The following is a 26,700-nucleotide window of genomic DNA, read 5'->3' on the forward strand; positions in this document are numbered from 1 at the left end:
GTTAAACACATCAAACATATTTTTTTTTATCTAGGTTTAGAGCATGAGGTTTTTTTCCCATCAAAATTAGAAAATACCCAATTATTCTAGCAAACTCTTTAAACTGCACAATGAGAAAAACAAAACTTCCAATTTAGTTTGAGCCACCACTACATTAGAGGTAAGTGGCATCTTAATTGCAATGATCCAGTTAATTAGAGTCTGCAAAGAGGCATCTGTACTGTGTATGGGGCAAGGAAAATGGAACATTCCATCTCCCACACTGCACACACATAGATAACACAGACACACACCCACATACAGCACTGTAAAGAATGTCAGGGTGATAGTCAAATATGGAAACAGTCTTTACACACACACCCACATAGAGCACCACAAAGAACTTTTGGGTGATTTTCAAACATGAGAACAGCCCTTAGTTAGGCAAGATTATACCACATTTTTCTATTACAGTGTTTGTGGCATACTGTAATTTCTATTTAAAATAGTCTTAACCCAAGTGTCACAAATGGTTTAGGGTGAACTCTTCTCAGAAGTGGAAGCTCCTCCTGCTTGGAAGCAGAGTAGACATGTCATCTAGGTATTCTTTCTTATCCCAGTATTGACAAACTGTGGGAACAGGTTGAGGGACAGTAGAACAGAATCCAATTGGCCACCTGACTGGGGAGAATTGTTCTTTCCCTCCCCTTCCTTCCCTCCCTGTTTCTTTTTCCTATTCTTTCTCTCCTCCTCTTTCCTTACACATACATCATCAGATTCATTCTACAACCTGACGTGGGCTCCATCATTACCCTTACCAGATGAAAAGGAAAAGAGGCAGCCCAGTCACACATCTAGAGTTAGAACACAGGACTCCCAACTCCAAGCCCATGCCCTTAAGACACGATCTAATCTCTCTAGCCTTGGCTTCTTGCCTTATCAGACCCACAGGTATGTCTCCAGTCTTCTTTAATGTCTGTTTACCAAGATCTATAAACATAGCCCATAGTATGTCTCTCTTATGCCTAGGTGTCTAGATGCTTTCCTCTTCTTAAAAAACCCTTCTACTGGCTGTCTCGAGGCTGTATCCAGACACCCTTCATGTGGCTGCTTTCTTGTCAGTTCAGACTAGGCTTTCTCATCACTCCACATAAGGTGTGTCCTCACCTCCGCACAGGACCTCCTGTCATTTTGCATTGTTAGTTTTCTAATCACACTTAGAAAATATATTGTCTGTCTTTTCCTTCAGAAATTCAGACTCCACGAGTACAGTTTGGTTTTGCAATTCTGTGTTTGGGGATCCTGGCATAGAACCTGACACATGGCAATTGAGACCTTTAGTCCCTAAACCACAATATCTGGGACAGTAGGTTATTTCTTACATGAAAGTTTCAAAGATTCCAGAGACAGTACCTGTCTACTCTTTATGAACATTTTCTTCAAATCTATGTCCCTTTGAGGATATGTGCTTATTGCTTCTGTGCAAGTCTGGCTTCTTACTCTTTAGTTTTCACTCAAATGGCACCTTGTCATTATCACGCTGCCTCTGTCTTCTACCTTCCCATGCCCTGTTTATTTGGATCATAGTATTTTTCACACTCTAAACTTATATTGGTGTCTTCTTCTTCTTCTTCTTCTTCTTCTTCTTCTTCTTCTTCTTCTTCTTCTTCTTCTTCTTCTTCTTCTTCTTTCTCCTTCTCCTCCTCCTCCTCCTCCTCTTCCTCCTCCTCCTCCTCCTCCTCCTCCTCCTTCTCCTTCTCCTCCTCCTTCTTTCTTCTGTTTTCTTTTCACCTCTCTCCATTAAAAAGTAAATAATGTTCTTGAGGACAAGAATATCTCTACTGGCTGGGTGGTGGTGGCCCACACCTTTAGTTCCAGCACTTGGGAGAAAAAGGGCAGGTGGATCTCTGAGTTTAAGGCTAACCTAGTCTACAGAGTGAGTTGTAGGACAGCCAGTGCTACACAGTGAAACTCTGCCTCAAAAAAACAAAAAGGAAGATGTGAGAGGAGGAGGAGGAAGAGGAGGAGGAGGAAGAGGAGGAGGAAGATCTTTGATGCAGAATTTCCAAAATGTTTCCAAACACATAGACACTTATAAGTATTTGCCTACTGATCCAACTCTGGCCACCTATGTTTCTTCTTTGTTCTAATCATTTAGAACAAAGTTTGCTATTGTTTATATGTTTGAGACAGGGTCTAGATTCAGAATTGCTATGTAGCTGAGCCTAGCTTTGAATTCCTGATCCTTCTGCCTCAACTTCCCTATTGCTGGGATTGCAAGCATGTGTTATCACACCTAGCAGTTCTAATAGTTTCAGAATGAATTTTTTTCTAAGTTCATAAAATTCATGTCTAATCAATTTTTTTCTGAGAGTTATAATTTACTGATTTTCCTTTTACTATATTAACTAATAGAACAGAACCATGACAGTATGAGAGTATACAGGTAATAGTGTATCTATTTGCTTTATCCTTAATTAGTCATTACCACGACATTGCTAACAGATGAAACAAACCATCTTCATCACACAAAGTCAACACCTTCGAGTACTGCTTACAGAGCTACTTACTGAGCTAGTTACTGAACTACTTACTAAACTACTTACTGAACTACTTACTGGGGTTTCTCTTTGGCTGGACAGTTGGTTGCAGTTTGTTTTGTTTTGCTTTGTGCTGTTTTTGGACAAAATCTTGCTAAGCTAACATAAAGTTCATGATCCTTCTGCCTCAGTCTCCTAAGTTCTGAGGCTACAGGCGTGTTCCACCACACTTAGTAGTAAGGATGATAAATATACTGTAAGATAGGTTAGTTTTAGCCAAAGAGCCATCTTGAATTTTAGAAAGAGCTTTTGATCATAGAGTTTTCTTCTGATTTCCTGATGGGGTAAATTCTGGGATTTTGTTAATATTGAAATATGACTGTGGAGAAAGGGGAGAAGACAAGGTCTCATATGGCCCAGGCAGTCTTTGAACTCCAGCTCTTCCAGTACCTTCCAAGTGCTAGGGTTATAGGCATGGGCCCCACAGCTGGCTGAAGTAGTCTTGTATTTCTGGAATGAACTCCATTAGTTACTTATTTAAGCATTTCTGCCTTCTTTTGGTTTTTGGCACTTTGGGATTTTTTTGAACATCTTGGTCACTAGGTGACATGGTGACATGTTTGTTGGATTTCTGTCTGTTTATTGAGCTGATTTTTTTCACATTCTGCTATCATGGTAACAATGAATTCATGGAATATATGGAGTTATTCCTTATATTCTGGGTGTTTGTACAAATCTAAAAAATCTGTTGCCTTTCTCCTCCATCCTTTGAATATGAAGATAAGGGCTGAGCATTGAACCACAGGGAAAAGCATGTGCTACTCAATCTTGGGTTTTGTCAGATTTCTAGTGTTTTGTTTTGGGGAATGATGACAAGTAGGATTTGTTATAAATGTTGTGATTTAAATATGCCTGCTCCAGGGAGTAACACTATTGGGAGGTGTGGCCTTGTTGGAGTGGGTGTGGCCTTGTTGGAAGAAGTGTGTCACTATGGGGGGTGGGCACTCCTAACAGTGCCATTCCCTGGGCCAAGCATATTCAAACCACCATAAATGTAAAGACCAGATTTATTAAACTCTGACATGAGTGAGCCAGAGTCTCTTGTATCTTTTCTTCATCTGGTGCTTTGGGTTCCCAAATCATATACTTATGCCATTTGTCATCTCAGTACTTCTTTAAAGGCCCCAAAGTCCTTATGAATTCCTTATAAAATTCATATTACTCAAGGATCCAAGATATTGCATTGTCCTAGAGAAGACTATTCAGCCATGCAAGGTATATTATATATTGTAGGACACTTTCACATAATGTCATTTCTAAAAATCTAAGCATAAAATAATTATATGGATAGTTAATATATACTAAATAACTAATAAAGTTTCAATCTTTTATGCATTCTTACACTTATACATGATAAACATTATCATGAGGAACAAACACCCCATCATTTTTCTGAAGGGATTGCTAGGACTATAGTTTCATTGAGCCTCTGTGCCTAAGCAGTACTTAGTCTTTCCCAGGGTAAGTAGAGGAATAAGCTATCTGATTGGAACAGTCAGAATATGACTTCTTTTATTCGTGCTTTTTATGGGGTGATGCTCCTCCATTAGAAAGCTGGGAGCACTTAGTAGTCACTATCTCTGTCACACAACATCATCAAAGATGTCTGTTCCCAATGCAAGCCTTGCTTTGGTGTTCCTCCTCAAGGCAGATTTGGAAGCATTGGCAGTAAAAAGCCCATCAACCTGCAGAACTAAGCTACATTCTTAACAGTAAACTTCACCAGTAATAGTAAACCCAAGAGTTTCATCTCCATCAGTGACAGTTAATCTTGTTTATCATCTTGTATGGGTTTAGCACCACAGCAGAAACAAATACCTGGGTGAGTCTGTGAGGGCATTTCCGGAGGGTCTAACTGAGAGAAGATCCACTCTGCATGTAGGCAACACCATCCTGTGGCACAAAGTCCTAGGCTGAAGAAAGAACACAGAGAAAGCAAGCACAGTACCAGCATGCATTTCTGAGCTTTCTGATGGTGGATGCAGTTTGACCAGGCTCTGAGAGTCGGCAGCTAGGGACGCTCTGAGCAGCACATCTTCCTGTTTTCGCAGGCCTCACTGAGCCAAAGGGAACCCTTCCTTTCTAAGTTGCTTTTCTCCGGCATTTTGTTACAGCTGTAAGAAAACTAACACATCTATATGGTTCCTGTGTTATGATTTCAAATTCTTCTCAGCTCAACAAATAAGTGTTGCCTTCAGTCAAGAAACTCATGCCCTTTACATCGCACTCATCTCTGTGTCCAAAGAACATTATTCATAGAGGCCATTTCTTTTTTTTTTTTTCCGAGACAGGGTTTCTCTGTATAGCCTTGGCTGTCCTGGAACTCACTCAGTAGACCAGGCTGGCCTCGAACTCAGAAATCCGCCTGCCTCTGCCTCCCAAGTACTGGGATTAAAGGCGTGAGCCACCACCGCCCGGCGAGGCCATTTCTTAAATATAAGCTGTGTGGTATCTCTGCTTGTAGCTTTATTTGTGTTGCCACTGACTTTTTACAGAAATCCTGTATGACTGGTTCTGCTATGATCTTCATTTTATAAGTCAGAAATGGAGCAAAGGTTTAGATGGCTTTGAATATTTTTCATGGACTCTTACTCCATACTTCCGGCTGTAGGACTGAGCCTCAGGTGGGACTAAAATGGAACTTTTTAAGATTGTAAAACCAATTACCAAACAGAACAGCAAAATCTGGAGTGAACGACTGTACAAACTGTCTTCTCTGAGCCTTACACCTCTTCGTTACTAATAAAGGCCTGTCCCCAACATCTTATTTTCAAGCTGACATGTATTTGCTTGTTAAACTGAGAGCTGCCACCAAGCACACCCCATAATCTGCCGTTGGAAGAGATTGTCCAGGGAGAAGAGCCAACGTAGGTAAGAAAGATATAACTGAGAAGGCTATCCCTGATCCCAAGGGTTGCTTCTCAATGGCCCACCAGGGTCCTAAGTGGCTTTCATGGCAAAAGTTGAGACATTCAATTAAGTGATATGATCTGCCTTTCTCTTGGCGAAGTGATTATCAAGAATCCTTCTGCTGGAATTTGGCCAACAACCTGGAGAAGGTAGACCATGGGAGGTTCCTGAAGTTTGTTTTTTTTTTCTTTACAATTGTTAGTATTAAAATCATACTGATGAGTATCTGTTTAGCTGAAAGGCTAGGCAGGAGATTGCTAAGGGTTACCAGATGCTAAGATTGCATACAGCTGGCTGAATAAGAAATAGTTTTACTTTGCAGTGCTGTGGTCCTAATCCCAGTGAAAGCATTCTAAACAACCTGTGTGGTTTGCAGGGCCGCCCCCCAAAGGTTCTTAATGTAAAATATCAGGATAAAAGTTTCCCAATAGTATTCTCTACAGTGCCATATGAAGGATGAAGCATGACTCATCATGCTAATGACGGGGTTGGTCATTGAAGCCTATGTCTTATTCACTGTGCACCCTTTGCTGTGTCCCTACTATTTAGTCTCAAGGGTTCTGCAACCAGGTTTAAGTACATGACTTCTCTATCTTTTCTTGAAGGTATCCAGTCCTTGCTGGATATTACCCTGTGGATGAGTAGCAGGTACTTCAAACTATATGCCTTTCATCCTCTCTCCATTCTTCCTTGTCTCTGGCCAGCCAAGTCATCTTCCAAGAGTTCAGTTCCAACTATGTCATCGTCTCCCTCAAAATCTGAGCTGACTCTTCACTGGTAAAAAGTAGATTCATTGGGACAACATTCACAACAAATCTCAGCCTTTTTTATTCTTCTTGTGCTCTATATGGTAATCCAGTGCTCCTAAACCTTTCCTTACTGTTCCTACAGGAAGTTTTTTAAAACTAATTACCCTTCCTGAAATGTTAATATTTAGATATACTGCATATTTATCTACCTATGTACTACATGCATATCTTTGTTTTTTATATAAAAAGAGTAACACACCACACACACACACACACACACACACACACATACTGAAAATGTATGCTCTAGGCTCAGTGTGGTGGTGCATGCCTACAATCCCAGTACTCATGAAGCAGGGAGGAGAGCATCAGACATTTAGGGACATGCTTGGCTGCAAACCTCAGATACAAGGATTTTGAGACCGCCTTGGGCTACATAAAACCCTGTCTCAAAAATAAGTAGGTAGATAGATAAATAGATAAAATGAGAGAAGGAAAATATGTTTTAGCCAAATTTGTGCTCATCATGGCCACTGATCAAAGGAACCAAAGGATATGGGGAGATCCCACTGGTGCACTTCTGTGATCTAGCCTGCTGCTGTTCTTGCCCAGAATAGACTCATGTGTCTTCTCCCACATCCGTCTGTTTTCTTCTTGCTCAAATCTTACTCTTGATGCTTCAGCCCAAACTTCACTGACCCACTTAGCTAGAATTAATTTCTTTCGTATACTCCATAGCATTTTTATGCTCATCATTTTTAATAAATGTATGGGTATGTGTACACGAATACAGGTGCCCAAGGAAACCAGAGGCATCAGATCCCCCTGGAGCAGGAATTACAGTTGGTTGTGAGCTGCCCAACAGCTCATACTAGGTACTAGGGTACTAGTACTGGGTACTAGGAACTGGATCCAGGTGTTCTGCAAGGGATAGCAAGTACTTTTAACTTTCAAAGCAGCTTTCAAGTCCAAGGAATTTGTTTTATTAAGTAATTATATCTCTATCCATGCTAAATCCCTCACTGAATTATGAGAAAAGGACTATGTTGTTTAGTGTGTATACAGTGGCTTCATGGAACAGTTTCCAGAATAGTTTAGCTGCAGTCAGCTCACTGATAAAAATAGGACAAAACTCCACCACTACCCGCATTAGAAAGTCAGTCCATATACCTAGTAAAGGAACAGCAAGAATAACTGAACAGTGTGTGTATGACAGCCTTCCAAACTGCCATTATTAACATAGAGACAATTTATAAGGGAGCTGTGTTGTATGATAGAGACGAGTAGAGTGTATCCCCACTTCTTGCAGATAATAGACACCCACAAAAAGTTGTTTCAAAGGTTGTCTCTTCAGATAATCAAGATAAGACCAGGGACCAGCGGCAAAAGCAGCCATTCTTTACTTTATAGTTTTGATTGGTTTTCCTTTAGAGAAGTGAGACCTTATTTACCATGAAAAGATGGTATTTGTGAATATACCTTGTAGATACTAGTGACCATCGCATCACATCAGAAAGGACTAGACTGAGGGTGTTGAAGGCATGTGTGTCTACCAAATTGTTTTTATGTAAAAAAACAAGTTTTCTGGAAAGACATTCATCATTTAAAAGAAAAACACACATGTATGCACATCTTTTGGAAATACGTGACTTTACTATGTTGTGGAATAATTGGCTTTCTAGGGAAAGCACTTTCTGTGGTTGTGCAGGACTGTGATTTGCCTTCTAAAATACTGTAAGTGGGTCTTTTTGTTTGTTGGCTTTTCAAAGTCTGAGAATGACTTTCTATAAGACAATGGGACTGTGTGTAAGACAGAGATGGCAAGTTTGGCAAATAATTGATTTCGAAGGGTAGCCAGTCCTTCTGTGAGTCCCTCTGAGACAAAGCCTGCGACAAAATGAGTTTAGGCTTCCCTGGTCTTAATAGGGTAACACTTCTAACTCTCAATCTCCTACCAGTTTTCCTGTCCTCAATCATTGAAAGACGGGATTAGTCGTGAATCTTTTTCCTTCTCAGTCTTTCTTCTTGCCAAGCTCAAATTCTCCCAGCAATAGCCAAGCAAATACTTAGTAGCTAACACTTAAGGGTAAGCCTCCCTTAGAGACAGAATTATGTAGGCTTGTTTGCTTAACAAGTCATACAGAGGGTGGGAAGGGAGGGGGGAAGAGACGCTGCAAAGCCTGCCCCGCCCCCCAAATGCGATTGGCTCCTTTTCTCCATTTAGTCACTCACTTTGCATCTCGGTTGGACAGGTTGAGAGAAACATGTCATTAAGGTGTTGTCAAAAGGAGCCCTGTATGTGTGGGCTGGTCCCGAGGTTTGTGGTTTTAGCTTTTCAAAGGCGCGGAGCTATTATGGACTATGGGATCAAGTTCGGGAAAACTAGTCTTCATTATCTTGAAAAATGGCTTTGTAACAGGAGGCGCCAAGGAGTTTAAGTACACATAACTCGCACACAGGAGAGAAAATGACGAAAGTTCCTCAGGGGTTTGATTTCAGTTTCCTAAACGAGGAAGAAGCCAGGAAGATCCTCCAGGTACTGGAAAGAAATGAGGAACTCCGGAGGGCAGAGAAGGACAGGATCAGGTACGAAGCGAACTCCTCCTCTTGGGCTGGGCCTGCATCCTGCTGGCTTCCGAGGGAACTCAGGGACACCTGCTGGGACCCTGTGCAGGTGCTGGTTGGAGTGGGAAAAGGGAACCGACACAGTTTCTGTGGGTCTCCAAGATGCCTCCCTGGCGCTCTCTCCGGGCTCTCCATCCCCCAGCGACTCCGCAGGGAGAAGGGAGAAAGTAGCTCCTTCTTTTCATTTCTGTGTGCGTGGGTCCCCGCCTGTTCAGGACACCTGGGCTAACCTCAGCTGGGAGGGGTTCAGGCATAGTAGAGGCTCAGGTGCGTCATAGGCTACTAGGGATAAGGTCGGACCGTTTGGGGCACGTGAGTTATTGTATGGCAGTCCCTAGAACTGGATCCTGGCAGCTGTTCCCTCCAAGCTAGAGGCCCAGAACCCGAGGGAGATCCAGGAACTTGCCAGAGGGTCCTGTGTGGGTGAATGGGACTTAGATTCGTGGGGTTGGCTGTGGTGTGGTGCTGTAAGGAGGAGTTTCTACGGGATCCAACCAATGGCCTTATTAATAAATACAATGTTGTAGGTGGGGGTGGGGAGAATAAGAAACTAGCAAATTAAGTCCAGAAGTGATTCTTGGGAGCATAAATTAACTTTTTCCCCCCTGCTGGAGTACGAACCCACAGTCCTATTCAAGTTTTCTACAGTGAAGTGTGGGACAAAATCCAAGATATCATGCTGGCTACAATGCATGCATAAGCTGAAGTTTAGAGAGCTGGCTTGGTGAAGTCATCAGGTTCCCAATTCCAATCAATCCCTCCCACCTCCACCCTTCTCTCCCTCACCCCAAAAGAAACACCTCCAAGGACAAACTTCCAATTATTGAACCCTCTTAGTCTTTGCAGAGATAGAAGACACTGGGCACAAAGCTCCCTCTTCACTCTTTCTCCTATACTCTCTATGGAAGGCAATGGCATTTAAAGTCTGAGAATGGAGAGCTCATCACACTCTGCTTTTGAAAGTCAGGCTCAGTTCCCTGCATTCACATAAAAAGTTGCTCACTCTAAAAGCAGTGTGTTCACACTTACCCGTGAGTGCCCATACCTGTGCATATTGGCCACTCAGGGTGCCACCCCACTGAGAGATGGACAGAGATCTACATAGGGCTAGCTTCAAAGCATATGCAATCCCGAAGCTCCCAAACTGTGGTGCTCAGAGTCGGATGCCCCTTGTCTGTAAAGAGAAGGTGACCATCTTGTATGAGGGAACAGCATGGCAGAATTAGAGAGAGAGAAGGAGGAGGGCTCACACTTGGGGGTCAACTTGGCTCTTTTTAAATTACAGTCAGGCTGTCCCAGAGTTTGTTGCCTCCCTGTGGATCCTGGCCTTGACTGTCCTCAATGAGAAAGAATGTGCTTAGTCCTGAAGTAACTGATATGCTTGGGGAGGGGTCCCCTTCTCGGAGAAGAAGAGGAGAGTGGGGGAATGAGCTTGGAGAGGAGGGCTGATATTGGGATGTAAAGTTAATAAATTAATTAATTAATTAAAAAATAAATTATAGCCGGGCAGTGGTGGCGCACGCCTTTAGTCCCAGCACTTGGGAGGCAGAGGCAGGCGGATTTCTGAGTTCGAGGCCAGCCTGGTCTACAGAGTGAGTTCCAGGATGGCCAAGACTATACAGAGAAACCCTGTCTTGAAAAAACAAACAAACAAAAAAAAACAAAAAAAAAAAACAAAAAAAAAACCAATTATAGTCTTAGGACCTTCCAGTGGCACAATCTGTTAGCACATAGTGTATTTATACAAGATGTAGTCTTAGAAATAGTGATGATTTATTTTAAATTCCTTCAAGGGAATTTCTTTTGTACTGTATTAGACTTACGTAAAATATGACAACTAAAGGAAAATAGATAAAGGGTATAGAGGGCCTCTTTATACTTTATTATTTGTGCATATATTGTATGTGTGTGGTACGTGTGTGAAGTATATGCTCATGTGTATACATGTAGACAGCCATGGAAGCCAGAGAAGACAGCTAGTGTCTTGCTCTATCCTTCTGTGTTTTATTCTTTAAAACAGGGTCTCTCACTGAACCTCGAGCTAGGCAGGCTGGTGACCAACAGTCCCCAGCAATTCCCCTGCCCCATCCCTCACAGCTCTGGGGTTCCACCGATGTCAAGACACTTCCGTGCTTGCATAACAGTGCTCCTCTTATCCCCTGGCTGTCCCTTCTGCTCCTTTGCCTTGTGCTTTCTCTACTGCCATCCATGTCATTCACATGGTTGACTCTAGGGAAAATGGGTCTATGCATAGATGGCAACCAGTGAAAGTTTAGGTGTTAGGAAGACTGCAGCACATCTCGTGATTTCATGATGCTCATGTCCGAAGTGAAGCACTCGCAGAAGAGCTACATTGCTAGCGCAAAGATAAAAATGATAAGTGATAAACTGCCAAAATAACCATCCAGTGTAAAACATCACCACCACTGACATGTAAAATCACTTTAGGGAAAGTGGATGATTAGAACAAACGCTCAAAGATGACCCTGGCATCTTCTTTTTCTTTTCTTTTTTCTTTGTTGGATATTATATTTACATTTCAGATTTTATCCCCTTACCCCATTCCCCCTACCCTGGCATCTTCTTTTCTCCTGGTTACTTCCTGGCTCCCACTGTTGAATATCCATATCTCTATGGGATCATCCACCCTGCTTCAGGACCATGTTCATTCATCTCTGTGGCTGATACTGGCCTGCAGACATGGTCCAGGATAGCACGTAAGCCAGCTGTCTCTCCCACTCATTACCTTGTAAAGTGTGATTATTATACTTTCTAAATTAAAGTTCAGGGTGTGTGACTTATGCAATCCCAGAATGTAACTTCAGAAACAGTTCAAAGGGCCTTTCTGGGAGACACTAGGGCCTATATGCTTCCTCAGAACCAGCTTCTTAAAGTAGGGTTCCCTTGGCTAAGACAGTAAGGCACTAGATAGAGGTGTTTGGCAAGGTAGCTGATAGAGAGATAGGATGATTCACCTGTATTTATGATAGATTTGAAATGCCAACAAGACAACTAAAAAGAATTTCTGTTAGAAATAAAAGGTGACTGTTGCACGGCCAGGGATGGTCAGATATGATGTCAGTGCTATGGGAATAGCTGAGGTTCCAGTGTAGGAGACAGAACTCCCAGGAGTTGGTTTTTTTCTCTTAGATTTATTTATTTTACGGATGTGAATACGTTGTGGTTCTCCTTGGACACACCAAAGGCCAGAGGAGGGCATCGGATCCTACTACGGATGGTTGTGAGCCACCATGTGGTTGCTAGGAATTGAACTCAGGACCTCCGGAAGAGCAGTCAGTGCTCCTAATCGCTGAGTCATCTCTCCAGCCCTCCCTAAGAGTTCTTAATCATGCAGGGATGTCTTCTGATCTTCATCAGTACTCAACCACTTTGACTTCGATTTTTAGGGGAGAATTTACACTTAATATAACAACATTTCTAACATATAAGAAGTTCACTCAAATTTTAATCACCGGATTCAAGTTGGTAAATAGGCAAAAATCGATCACACTTGAACATAGGTAAGCAATAGACAAAACAAATGGGGCAATGTTGAGTCACAATAATAATGGAAAATTAATTTTGAAATGCCTACGGCATGCATGTTGTTACTGACTTAAGTAGATTTCAAACTTTTCCTAAAAGATGTGTTTTTATTATTTTGAATTGTATGTATATGCATATCTTTGTGTGGGCATTTGCATGTGACCATAGGAACCAAAAGAGGGTGTGGAATCCTCCAGAGGTGGAGTTTTGGGTGGTTGTAAGTTGCCTGATGTGGGTTCTGGGAACCACAGTTGGGTTCTCTGCAAAAGCAGTATGCATTCTTGACTGCTGAGCCATCTCTCCAGCACCTCTAAACCTTACAGTGATCAAGAACACAATTTGGATAAACCTGGCCTTTGACCCAGTTCTCCGTTTCTTAGATATTTATTAGGAGGCTTGAGTAAGAGGAGATAGTTAGAGCAGCCTTTATTAAGTACTACCTTTTCTATGACAATAGTAATTATTGTCCTAATAATAACAGCTAACATTTGTTAGGCACATACTGTATCTGATCATTGCACTCAACATGCTGTGCAGAGCTCATGAATCTTTCCAATGAGTGTGCTAGGCACCCTTTTAGCTTTCATTTCACAGAGAAGGAAACTACTTATAAAAGTTGAGGATCTTGGTAAGTAGTAGAATCAGAATTCAAATCTAAGTCTATCTTAAAATTATTTTGCCTATCAACATTGAGTAATAGTCACAGCCATTCCTTGGGTCTAGCATTATGACATTTAACATGGTCAAGGAACTTGCCCAGGGTATTATAGTTTACAAAATACAAATCTAAAATGTGAGCCAAGATCAATCTGGCTCCAAATAACTTTTATCTTTCCCATATTGAATGTATACATATTTATCTCTATATATTTACATCTGCATGGACTTTTATGTATTTGCTTTTATTTTCATCCTAAATCTGACCAACATAAATTTTTGTTTTTCTTCTTAAAAACTAACAATAGGGGCTGGAGAGTTGGCTCAGTAACAAGCACTGGCTTTTCCTGTGGAAGATCTGGGTTCAATTCCCTGCATCTACATGGTGGCTCACCAACATCTGTTACTCCAGTTTCAGGGTATTTGATGCCTCCTTCTGATTTCCACAGGCAAGACATGCCTCAGTAAAACCCCCTGGGATCCAGGTTCAGTGAGGGACCTTGCCAATAAATAAAGAAAGAAAGAAAGAAAGAAAGAAAGAAAGAAAGAAAGAAAGAAAGAAAGAAAGAAAGAAGTAGGCAGAGGAAGGATTAAGGAAAACAATCAACTTCAGCCTGTCTGTCCAGCCACACATTATATATACAAACACAGATACACACTAAAAATGCATATTGTGCATTTAAAATTAGAATCTTGCATTTTATTTATTTATTTGTAGTAGTGGTGGTGGCGGTGACAGTGGTGGTGACGGTGGTAGCATGTGCATGCCACAGTACCTGTGTGGAAGTCAGAAGACAATGCACAGAAGTTGGTTCTCTCAGTCCACCATGTTGGTCTTGGAGATCAAACTTGGGTGATCAGACTTGCAGACAGACACCTTTATTCCATGAGCTATCTCTGCCCTATATGCATTTAATTTTTTTGTAATTGTTTATCTGCATATGTGTTGTGTATGTGTGTGTATGCATGTGTATGAGTGTGTGTGTGTGTGTGTGTGTGTGTGTGTGTACTTGTGTGAAAGTCAGGCAACAACTTGAAGGAATTGGTTCTCTCTAGGGGGCTTAGGAGCCTTTATTTTCTATCTGAGCCATCTTGCTGACCGTGTGTGAGTGTGTGTGTGTGTGTGTGTGTGTGTGTGTGTGTGTGTGTGTGTGTGTGTCAAGGATTGTTTTGGTAGTGTTAGACACTTGGCAGTCATTCCATGGCTAGTTACAGGAATGTAATCACTGTGTAAAGCATACAAAGTGAGGGAGAGAAAGATGTGGGCAACCACATGGAAATAGAAAATCAGATCGAGAATAGTCTAAAAATACTTTCTCATCCACAGAGATGATCTTAAAACCAAGAAATGAATGTCAAGGCATGGAGGACAGTCAGGCTGGGTCAGTAGGAGATGTTTGCCTTCTTATAGCTGTGCAGAGGTGGTAGTGAGACTCTGCCTTCCACACGGAGGAGAATTCTAACGCTGTCATACAGCGGAGTGCTTGTGCACGGCAGTTGCTGTCCAGGCTGTGTATTTGAGAACCACAGGCTCACCTCCTCCCACTCCTATCTTCCAGAATGTTTCCTTATTGACATTGCCAGTGGCCCTGCTTTAAAGACTGTACTTTAGTCAATTAGCACACCACAGTCGCCAGCTTCTCCAAGCCCTGTGTTAGCCTCCTAATGGTGAAAGAAGAAATGGAGAGCTGTCATGACCAAAGACCCCGTCTCCCAAAGAGGATTGTGATGTTTTAGTATTAACATGGAGTTTGCCTTAGTTTAGCTTTTAGAAAGCACATTTAATAGTAGTTAAGGGAACGAGGGGATGGGAAGAGACTAATGGGAGCATGTAACTTACTCTGGACACTACTTTCCTGTCCCTCGTCACTGTGGGTTTATTTGTAAATCTATGTTTATTGTTTACATGGAAACAGAGTCTATCACCCTTAAGAGTGTCTTCCTCAACTCAGAAAGGTGCCGTACAGATGTCATTAGTTGTTGTATATACCAAGAATCCATTCCTTTGCAGGGCTGAGTGCTACTCCATTATATGCATGTACTTCACCCACTGAGGAACATTTTAGATTATTTCCAGCTTTGGGTGACCTTGAATAAAAGTTCTATAAACATTTATACACACTGTTGTATAAACATGACTGTTTATAAGAAATGCACTTGCCAGAGCCTGTTTTTGAATTCATATAGTATTTGCTAAGTTATTTTCCCTAATAGCTGTAATAGATTGTATTCCTATTAGTTGAATATGGGAGTTCCGGGTTTTATCTTAATTACTCAGGGAAGTATAATAAAATAAATACCTTAGGTTGCATAATCTATAAGCACAAGAAGTTTATGTTCACAGTTCTGAGACTGGGAAGTCTAATATTGAATATTAAATGTTTTCAATATTTTTATTTTACCCTGTTTTATAAGCGTGTGGTATTACCATATTTTATTTTGCATTTCCTAATGACTAAGAATAAACATGTTCAGGTGGTTATTTGCCTTTCATGTATTCTCTTTGATGTCTGTTCAAATCTTTGCATATTTTTAATTGAATTGTTTGTTTTCTTACTGTTGGTTTTTTTTTTTTAATGTATTCTGGATACTATCATTGTGTAATACAGAGTTTTACAAGCTTTTTCTCCCAGGTGTAGCTTGTCTCAGTATCTTTGTAGAATAACAACAAAGAAATTCATTTTTATGACATCCAATATACAAAAGTTTCTCTCGCAAATTATGCTTTGGGGGGCACTCTGGGGCCACTCTGCCAAACACAAGAGCATAAGAATTTTTTTCTTATGGCTTAAAGCATTTTTCTTTTGAGTTTTATGTCTTACATAATTTCATTTTGAAATATTTTCATGCATAGTATACAGTTTAGTTTGGACTTTATCTTATTTCCTAGCTATGGATACCCAATTATCCCAGTATACTTCTTAGAAAGAAATTCTTCCTTCACTGACTTGCTTCTATGCCTCTGTAAAAGTATATTTTGGGGTGTGTCTCTTGACTCTGCCCTACTTTATTGTCTATATGGTATTTACCCAATAAATACTACATGTGTTTTATTCTCATGAGTTTATAGTAAATCTTAACATCAAAGTTATAAAAATAGGAACTGGAGAGATGGCTCAGTGGTTAAGAGCACTGACTGCTCTTCCTGAGTTTAATTTCCAGCAACCACATGGTGGCTCACAATCATTTGTAATAAGATCTAATGCTCTCTTCTGGTGTGTCTGAAAAGAGTATACATAAAATCTTTTTTGAAAAATTATAAAAATAACGATTTTGCCTATTTAGTTCCTTTACTTTTCTGGTCAGAGTTTTAGATTGACCTCATGTTATTAGTACAAATCCACACTGAGGATCTTATGTTTCAACACTCGGCTAAACTCATGTACATGTGGTTTTATTTCCTCTTGTCTGGCAGGTATGACTTGTATTCTTCTTGCCTATTATTAGTTAAAACTTCCAACATGGGCCTGGAGAGATGGCTCATCCGTTAAGAGCGTTCACTGGCTGTCCTTCCAGAGGACCTCAGTTCAATTCCCAGCATTGCAGCTCACAATGTAATGTCTGTAATGCCTGATCTAGGGAATTACACACACACACACACACACACACACACACACACACACACACACACACACACACTTCCAGAGTGGCATTGAATGGGGATGAAAAGGTTTACATCCTTGCCTTGACTCAGAACCGTCAGTCTCTTGGTGTTGCTTATGATTTGGTTTGGTTTGGTTTGGTTTGGTTTGGTTTGGTTTGGTTTGGTTTGGTTTGGTTTGGTTTTTTGGGACAGGGTTTCTCTGTGTAGCCCTGGCTGTCCTGGAACTCACTCTAGAGACCAGACTGCCCTTGAACACAGAAATCCACCTGCCTCTGCCTCCCAAGGGCTGGGACTAAAGGCATGCACCACCACTGCCCAGAGCTTATGATTTTCTGATTGATGCTTTGCATCAGATTTTATTTCTTGCTGCTAAGAATTTCGATCAAATGCTTTAAAGACACCATTAAAGTGCTCATGTGGTTTTACATCTTTAGACATTGATGTAGTGTTTACAGTAACCACTTTTAAAATACCAAATCAACATTGCTGTTTCAGAATGAACTGTTTTTTAAAATGCAGGCTGGTCTAGCCTGGGTTCTTCAGTATGCCCTTGGAGAGAAGACTATCACATAGATATTTGAGTGAAAATGGGATTGTTGAGGTGCATCCCACTGTGAGGCTGATATCCTCATTTTAAAAAGTCTGGACACGGGGCTGGAGAGATGGCTCAGAGGTTAGGAGCACTGACTGCACTTCCAGAGGTCCTGAGTTCAAATCCCAGCAACCACATGGTGGCTCACAACCATCTGTAATGAGATCTGATGCTCTCTTCTGGTGTGTCTGAAGACAATGTACCCATATATAATAAATAAATCTTTAAAAAAAAAAAAGTCTGGACACAAGGGGCAGGCATAGGAGAAAGTCATGTGCAGACACTATTATAGTTATATGAGAGATGAATGGTCAGGAACAGAGATGGTCCTTTGGAGGAAGCAGGACCATAACCTTGATCTTGACCTCCAGAACTGTAGGGTCATAACCCATCTGCAGCCCCATAGTTGATTATGATATTTTGTTACAGTACTTTCTGTCCACCAGGCCAGCACACATGTACACTCTCAAGGCAAGCTCCATTGGCCAGGGTGTATTGCTATCATAGTTAAAATTTGGTTTGCTAATGTTTCTTTAGGGGTTTTGGCACCTGGATTGGTGATCGATGTACTAGAGTGTGTGAGTGTCTGTGTGTGTGTGTATGTGTGTGTGTGTGTGTGTGTGTGTGTGTGTGTGTCCTGCTGCTTTGCTTTGTTTTTGAGATAGTCTTATGTATAGCCCAGTTTATCCTCATATGTTGTAGCCCAGGCTGGCCTCAAACTCCTGGTCCTTTTGAGTTGTCTTCTAAGCATCGGGTTTCCAAACATGAACCACTATGCCATGCTTATGGCTTTTGTCTGTTTAAATACAGAGTAAATCTTTATTACAGATTCTCTTCTATTCCTGTGAGAGGTGGCATAGCTTCTTCTAAAAGCATTTGGTAAAAGGCCCTGGTACTGGAGTTTTGTTTTCTGTATGTTTTAAATTATAAATTCAGTTTCTTTAATGATACAGGGCTTTCCCAGATAGGTTACCCTGCATAAGTTGTGTAGTTGATGGTTTCAGAGGAATGAATCCATTCTGCTTACATTGTCATATTGATGTGTATGAGGTTGTTGGAGTGTGTTTCTGGCAGGCTCATTAATAGCGTCAACTTTTTGACATGCAATTTCCATCATGATATGAGTACACTTATTTAGGTCTCCCATGTTGTTTCCTGTTTGTTGTTTAATGTGTTCCTCATTTTCTCCTCTCCTGCCTACAACATTAAAATATTTTAAATATTTAGCTATTGTTTTAATATTTTAAAAAATATTAATTCTTTGAAATATTTATTTATTACTATGTAGGGTAGGGAATGCACATGTGCCATACACACAATGTGGAGGTCAGAGGACAGCTTGACTGAGCTGGTTCTCTCCCTCCACCACGTGGGTCCTAAGAATCAAACTCATGTGTCCAGTGTCTCTGATGGCTGAGCCTTCTCACTGGCCCCCTTGCAACAGCTTTAACCGTTTTTGTTTTGTTTTGTTTTTCAAAATTTTTTGCTGTTTATATGTTTTGGTGGTTGCTCTGGCAATCACACACACAAACACACACAGCCACACACATCTTTTCACAGGTAACTTATAAATCACTATTTAACATGAAATGTAGGAAATCACTATTACAGAGGCCATGTATCTCCTTTATATGGTGTTTGCTTGGTATATTAGAACTATATATAATAGAAATCCTATCAAGTGATGTTATAATTTTTACTTTTGACCTTCAAATATACTTTATGGAACTCAATAAAATAATAATTTATTTTATAGTTCTTTGTATCTATGAGTTTGCACCCATCAATTTAACAACCCAGCATCTAACTGCATCTATCTACCCTCTCTCCCACCCACCCACCCATCCTCCCACCCACCCACCCATCCTCCCACCCACCCACCCAGATTGAAGGTCAACCAGATGGCTTTGCCTACACTGCTAAGTGTTGATTCACTCCCAGGCCGTGGGTCAAAACTATTTAAAAGGGAACTGCATCTGTACTCAGTATGTGCATGCATATTCTCTTGTCATTATTCTCTGAATAATACATTAAAACCATTATATTTTATAGTATTGCATATAATTTGGTATTAGGTTTTTTTTTTTAATTCTTTCATGATTTTCATAGTACTTTATACAGATGTGAGTGTTCATGTTTTTGTTTGTTTGTTGTTCTTTATTCATGGGAGTCCTGGCATCTATGCAGACAGCCTGCTGCTAACAAATGCTGCTTTATTCTTCTGCCAGTGTCTTTCACCCTGATTCCTGGAGGATATTTATTGGGCAGGGCATTGAAGTGGGCTATTCTTTTCCCTTGACACTTTACTGAGTCACCCCTGTGACATTTCTCTCTCTGCTGTCTTCCTTATACATCATGTTATTTTGTTGAAACAAGGTCTCATTTACTCTAGGCTAGCCTTGAATTGATTATGTAGCTAAATCTGGCCTCAAAGGCCTGTTTGATCCCCCTGACCTTGCCTCCCAAGACTGGGGTTACAAGCATGTGCCACCATGCATGGGTTCTCTCCATACTTTTTAGTTCCCTGGAGCTCTTTCTCAGTCCTCCTGTCTTCTCATAAGATGCAGAGGGAGAAAAATCAGAGCTGGGTAGAGGAGTTGTCTTAGAACTGTAGGCCCTCTAATCAGAACAGGCTCCCTCCCTTAGTGTTTTAGCGGTGTGCATGTTTGCTGTCCCTGCTTTTGCTCTCAGGAGACCCCTTTCCTGTACCTTTCCCTGTCCTACACCTTGTATCCAAATTAGAGGCACCTTCTGGATGTCTCTGACTCATTCCAGTCCCTACCCTGAGAGTCAATTGGAATCCAACCTAGAAAACAACAACAACAAAACCCAGAAGCTACTCCATGTGTCATGTAGAATTGAACACAGTGAACTGGCCATGTGGCCACAGAGAGAACCAGCAAAACAGTAAGGGCAGTGCATGGAGCCTGTACCACAGAAGCTACAGAAGCCATAGCATACTGGAAAGTGGTTCTCAGGTAATGGGGAAGAAAAGACAAACGTCTGCTTTGTTGTGTTGGCCAAGTTCAAGCTAGCAATAGTTAAACAACCAGTTTTCAAAATTCCCAAATATTTAGTAATAAGAGCCAGCTGTAAACTCACTGTTTAGAGACAAAAAGGGACTTGGTGGCATTCTCCAAGCCTCTAGCTCCTGCAAGAGAAACAGGAACCATGGCAGGTGTGACCAGGGCATTGGAGATGGCAGAGTAGGTCTTTTGCAGAACTTCTCTATAGTAAGTCAGTTGAGAGAAGGGAGCAAACCCTTGACTTCCCTCTTCCCTCCTAACCTACTAGTTCCTTCAGGATTATCAGCTCCTGTTGGAAGCAAAGGGGCAGGTTATAAGAGTCTGGGATATGTACCTGCAGGTGTCCCCTCCTAGTAGTATGACCCCCCTGTGTGAGGCCAAGCACCCACTCTGAAGTAGCCCTGTGTGAGGCCAAGCACCCACTCTGAGGTAGCCCCGTGTGAGGCCAAGCACCCACTCTGAGGTAGCCCTGTGTGAGGCTTAGGGTTGGGCTAAGCAGAGGCTGCAAAGTGCTGGTTTCCGCTGAAGTGATGTGATGCTGCTGTGGCGGGCACAAGACTCACCTATCTAAGAGGAGTAGCTGTGTACCTACCTTCTCCACTCTCATGCAGCTCCTCCTCTGTGTCTGCCTGCACGCCAAGGCCATCGACATATCTGCTGAGTTTCACATCTGTGATGACATGTTTTCAGCTGTGGTGATTCTTAGCTGTGGCTGAAATGAAAATGATTTAAGAAATTCTTAGAACTACCAATGCCAGGCCCATCTCAGGATTGATACTCTCTCTCTCTCTCTCTCTCTCTCTCTCTCTCTCTCTCTCTCTCGCTCTCTCTCTCTCTTTCTCTCATTCCCTTCTTCCCTCCCTTCATCCCTCCCTCCCTTCCTTCCTTCCTTCCTTATTTAATATCTGAGGTTCTAGAATTCAGGTTCCTTTTTGGGCTCCACTTGCCGTGGATGTGAATCTCAGTTCATGAAGAAACCTCGGAGTCTGGAATATAAATTTTTATCAGGGAGGCTAGAGCTCCAAGAAACCTATTGGAAGCTTCAAGGACACAGTATGCCTCATGAAGGCATTTATTAGAAACAACTCCACACAAACATCAAAACACATTTACAAGAAATAGAAGGGTTTGCTTAATAGATCACCAGGGCCACAAAGACAAAGGAATATGAATAGAAATAGATAGAAATATAAGAAGCCCATATGTCTCTTGAAAAGTACATTCCAGCTCCTGAGCTGGAAAGCCTATTTCACAGACCATTCCTTCTGCCTTACCATGGTGAGGCTCACTAGGCACTCAGACACTGCTGTTTGCAGCATCCTTTGCTGACAATTTTATTCCCATATACAAGATATCCTAACTACCCCTAACCCACCTCCTCCTGAACCCATGCCAACACAGCCCCCTCTCACATGCATGCCCCCAACCACTCCCAGAACTGCCAACACAGCCCCCTCCCACATGCATACCCCCCACCCACTCCCAGAACTGCCAACACAGCCCCCTCCCACATGCATACCCCCCACCCACTCCCAGCACCCACTGAGTCTTAATTGGCACTGCCGGAATGTTGATGGATCTTGTTGGTTTAATCTGATGCAAGTCTTTGGGGCGGGGCGGGGCAGGGGGGGTTCAAGACAGGGTTTCTTTGTGTCCTGGAACTCACTCTGTAGACCAGGCTGGCCTCGAACTCAGAAATCCACCTGCCTCTGACTCCCAAGTGCTGGGATTAAAGGCGTGCGCCAGCACTGCTGAGCCTGGTGCAAGTCTTATGCATATAACCATAGCTGTAATGTGCCTATTGGTGCAGTAGACTGGTTGTGTCTATAAGGCAGTGAGCACAGCACATTTCCCATACGTTTACTCTTCCTCCTCCCTTTTGGCAGTGTTCCGTTAGCCTTTGAGAAGGTGATACACATGTCCTGTTTGTGGCTGTGCACTTGCTTATTCTCAGCTCTTTGTTAATCTGTGTTGCAGTAAACTGCAGTAGAGGCTTCTCTGGCCAAGGTTGTGGGCAGCACTAATCTATGATTATAACCATAAATATTTAGAAGGCAGTTTTGAACATGTTCATTTAGCAAAACAGCAGCAATAGCTAACCCCCTGGGCCTCTGACCTATCTCCCATGGAGTATTGATCAGATTTACAGTGCCAGGCATGTGGAGTAGCCTTCTTAAGCTCCTCGGGTGAGACTGATGTACACTAAGGGACCTGACAAGTCCCTGGGCACTTGGGTCATGTACTTCAGCTGTCCCCTCTTTCCTACACTCCACTCCCTTGCATGAGTTTGGAGAGGCTGCTAATATTTCAGGAAATCCTATGGGATTTCTCCCAGGGAAGAAAAAGCCTGGGGTCCTGCCATGGAACTGTTGAGAGGGCTGTCTGCTGCAAACATAGTGAACTTGGAGTCTAGTATTTTTTGCTTTTAAAGTTTGACTGGATCAAAGTTACCTTCTGTTCCCAGAGCTGTTTAGCCAGGCAACTGAAAGAATCACTTTTTCCTTTCCCCGTCTTTTATCTCACAACCCCCCGCCCCCAGTACAGACTGCTGCACACACAGAGGCTGTAATGGCCACAAGCTGCTTGGGCTCTGGCCTTAAGAACTGACTTCCTTAAGCCGTACTACAGGGTGTACCCATTCTTCACCTTGGCTGTTGAAAGTCTGAGCTCAGAGCCTATTAAGTGGCTGCCATGTATTCTGTCTTCTCCCAACTGCCATGAAGATATAAAAACTGACTAGGGATTGTATATATTTGGGGGTAAATTTAACTTGTTAGCTGGGTTGTAATGTTGTACTTGAGCTTGCACTTATGTTGTGCCTTTTCCTGGGCTGATGTGGATGAAATCTGTTCATCCTAATTAAAGCACCAATGCCAGATCAAATAAATGATTCCAGCAGGGTCGAGCTTAACTGGTGAGTTAGCAAGACTAGGGATGAGGGGTTAGCTACAGAGTGTAGGTTACTGAAGGCAACTGCATCACTGAAAAGCTCACACCAGGATAGGTGATCCCCAGAACCCCCTGAATGGCTTGCTTGGTAAGGTGGGGTCAGTCTCCTCTCTCAGACAGTTGTTACTATTTGTATAACCTTAGGGAGGCATCTTGTGGTCTTATAAATTTTAGGAGCTTCCTGGGCTTATGAAGTTCATTTACTTCTAGAGTGTTCCAGGACATCCCTCTGTGAAGAAATGTTTCTATTTGGAAGACATGGCTACACAATTTAGAAGTTCTTCTGCAGGACCAGAGGCAAGCAAGATCTCTGTTTGCTGAAAGTTGTCCCTGAGTAGCTGTGGGTTCTTTAGTCCTTGCTGTATAAAAAGAAAAACTCCTATTAAGTGGAAGTATGTGTGGGGGAAGTAATTGGAAATGGCCCTATGCTCCACTGGGGAGTGTGTGGGCCGGAGTATGACCACCCCTTTAATGTCATCAGGCAGCCTCCCTACCCACTCACCACTGTTGTGAACTGCAGACGTAGCACTAGCTCCAGAGAAAGCAACTGGAAAGGCCAATAAATTAGGTTATGTCTATCCACAGCTGTTTAATTACCTAGCCTCTGCCATCCAAGCAGACATCTTTAAACATTTATGAGTAACATATCCTCTCCAAGTTAGCTGTCTCTATCTTTGAAGCCACCTCCTCCAGGTTCTGCTGAAGTCTGGTTCTAGCTCCCTGCCCATCACCACCCCAGTTTTCTTCTTGCTTCTTCATATGTTGACATTTGACACTTTTCTGTGCTGCTGAGGTTTTTGAGGGGAGTCTACTGGGATAACCCACTACATGAATGTACTGTGCGCATGTGTGTGCATGTGTGTGGAGGTCAGAAGTGGACATCGGAAACTTTTCTCAGTCGCTTTCCACCTTAGTCTTGGCCGTGAGCCTGGAGCTTGTCCATTTAGCTTGTACATAAAGCCAGCCTGCTTTGCGGGTTCCTGCCTCCATCCTCTGAGCACTGGGATCACTGGTAACTGCTATGCCTGCCCAGCACCTGCCTGAGTTCTGGGGATTGAAACTCTGGCCTTGTTGCCTGCATGGCAAATGTTTTCCTACCTGAGCTATTTCCCTAGCCCATGTAAGTTTTTATTAAAACAATATCCATATATCTAAAAAATAATTTGCAAATATTATAAATACTACAATTTTCAAACAATAACCCCTCAAAATAGAGATGATTTTAATTTGTTTCTCTCTCTCTTCTCTCTCTCTCTCTCTCTCTCTCTCTCTCTCTCTCTCTCTCTCTCTCTCAATGTGTAATGCATTGAAAACACTGAAGGCCAGAGATTAACATCAGGAATTGTTTCTCAGGAGCCATTTGCTTGTTTATGAGACAGTCTCTTGCTGGCTAGAATCTGAGTAGACTGTGTCTGTCTCTGCCTCCCAGGACCAAGACAAGTGTGTGCCACTGTGCCTGGCTTTTTAAAGATGGGTTTTGGGAAATCAAATTTGGTTCCTCATGGGTGTAAGGCAAGCATTCTACTGACAGAGCTACCTTCTGAATCCCAGGGATGGTTTTGTGATACAAGTGGTACCAATGCCTTTTGTCTCCAGCTCACTTCAGCTCCACCTCTTTGGAGGTACCATTTCACACTGCGGGCACCCATTGGTCACAGCCTCCTCAGATGAGCACTGTACCTCCATAAGTAGGTCCAGTCAGGAGGTGACCCAGAGCCTGGCTACTTCTTAACTTGGATGTTTTCTTCCTTGGAAGCAGGAGTTGGGGAGTGTAACCCACACACCCATCAGCATTACAACTTCACTTCCTTTCAGAGCTGACAAATTTGACTAGCACCTCTATTTGGTTGTTACAGCAATTATCTTTGGAACCTGTCACAGATTCGGAGTTCAGGTTCCTCCTCTTAGTCCTTCAGTGCACCAATGACAGAGGTTCCTCTCCTTAATGACAGCATCATGGGATAGATTTGTTTGCATTAGAATTCAGCAACACTGCAGCAGCAAGCACTCATTCTGTTGGCAGGTATTTCTGAGCCTTGCTATGTTCCTAGTTGCAGAGATACAAAGTGCCCCTTTAAAATCTTTCGACCCAGTGAGGATTTAAGTACCATAGAGTCACCATTCAATATCCATGGGGGATTGGTGCCAGCCCTACCATCAGATGTCAAAATCCACAGATGCTGAAGTCCCATATTTAAAATGATGTATACATACATTTACCTACAACCTGTGGCCACTCTACTGTAAGTCCTTTCTTGATTATTTATAATACTTAACCCAATTTAAATGCTATGAAAATTGTTATACTATACTTTCTAGAGAATAATGACTAAAAAGTGTATGAGTTTCCTACATATTTAATGTATTTTTCAAATATTGTTAATTCATGTTTTTTTAATCCATGGGTGTAGAACCCAGGAATAGCAAGGGTCAACTATATATTCACTGCTATGCAATAAATGATCAGGCAGTTATGTATAGGAGCCCAGAGGTCACTGAGTACCGTGCTGGAGGAGATGATGCCTGAACTGAGTCTGGAGAGAGCTGAGGGATGGGTAGAGAACAGGGTCCTGGACATACAATGAGTAATGTTGGCGAGACTAGGCACAGTGAGATGCAGCCAGAATTCCTAGGTCAGACCACCAGGGTACAAAGTAAGAGGCAAGCATGTGAGTTAGGAGGCAGAGGTGGGTAGTGGAAGGCCACTGTGCCATGCCAAACCCCTAGGCTTGATGAAGTAAAGGTGAGGAGGAAGCGTGGACATAGTTAGAGCAGCAGAGTAATGAAGCCAAATTTTCTTTGTGGGTAAATAGTGCTGGGTCAAGTCTGGATTAAGAAGTTTTCTATATGAAAGTTTAATGCCTTCTAAAGTTCATGTGTCAGAAATTTATATGCCAACACTGTAATGCTGGAAGGAGGAGCCCTATAGAGGTGACTGGGTCATAGGCTTACATTCATCCAAATAGACTGTTATTGCGGGAGTGAGAGAAACTGGGTATAAAAGCAAGTTTGGGGCATGGAGATGGGGCTCAGTTGGGAGAGTGCTTGCCTGGCATACATGAAGCCCTGGGTTCCATCCTAGCACAACCAGGCATATTGCGCGCGCGCGCACACACACACACACACACACACACACACACACACACACACACGGCGCACATAGTGCCAATACTCAGAAGATAGATATGGGAAGACCAGTAGTTCAAGGTTGTCCTTACTACATAGATATCAGCCTGGGATACATAGACCCTATCTGTCACACACCAAAATAAGCCCAAAAGATAAATTGGACTTTTCTGGTGTGCATGCTCTCTCATGCTCTTTTTCCTTCTACCATGGGATGACATAGCACAAGGGTTCCTGCTAGATGCTGATGCCCTGCACTTGAACTTGCTAGCCACAAAAACTATAAGAAATAAAGTACCCATCTGTAGCACTCTGTTATAGCAACATAGAATGGACC

At 42.3% G+C, this 26,700-nt stretch overlaps 1 protein-coding gene across 1 annotated transcript in view; it reads left to right on the forward strand.

The window, feature by feature from the left end:
* The first annotated feature begins 8,458 nt into the window (after positions 1-8,458).
* The window catches only part of Exph5 (exophilin 5), a 75,285-nt gene continuing 57,043 nt past the window's right edge, over positions 8,459-26,700 (forward strand). Inside the window, exon 1 of the mRNA XM_076925204.1 lies at positions 8,459-8,824. Within this exon, the coding sequence (XP_076781319.1) occupies positions 8,706-8,824 (119 nt within the window). The 5' untranslated portion in view covers positions 8,459-8,705. The remainder of the gene's footprint in view (positions 8,825-26,700) is intronic.

This window comes from Arvicanthis niloticus, chromosome 26 (assembly GCF_011762505.2).
Source record: "Arvicanthis niloticus isolate mArvNil1 chromosome 26, mArvNil1.pat.X, whole genome shotgun sequence".
Taxonomy (NCBI): domain Eukaryota; kingdom Metazoa; phylum Chordata; class Mammalia; order Rodentia; family Muridae; genus Arvicanthis; species Arvicanthis niloticus.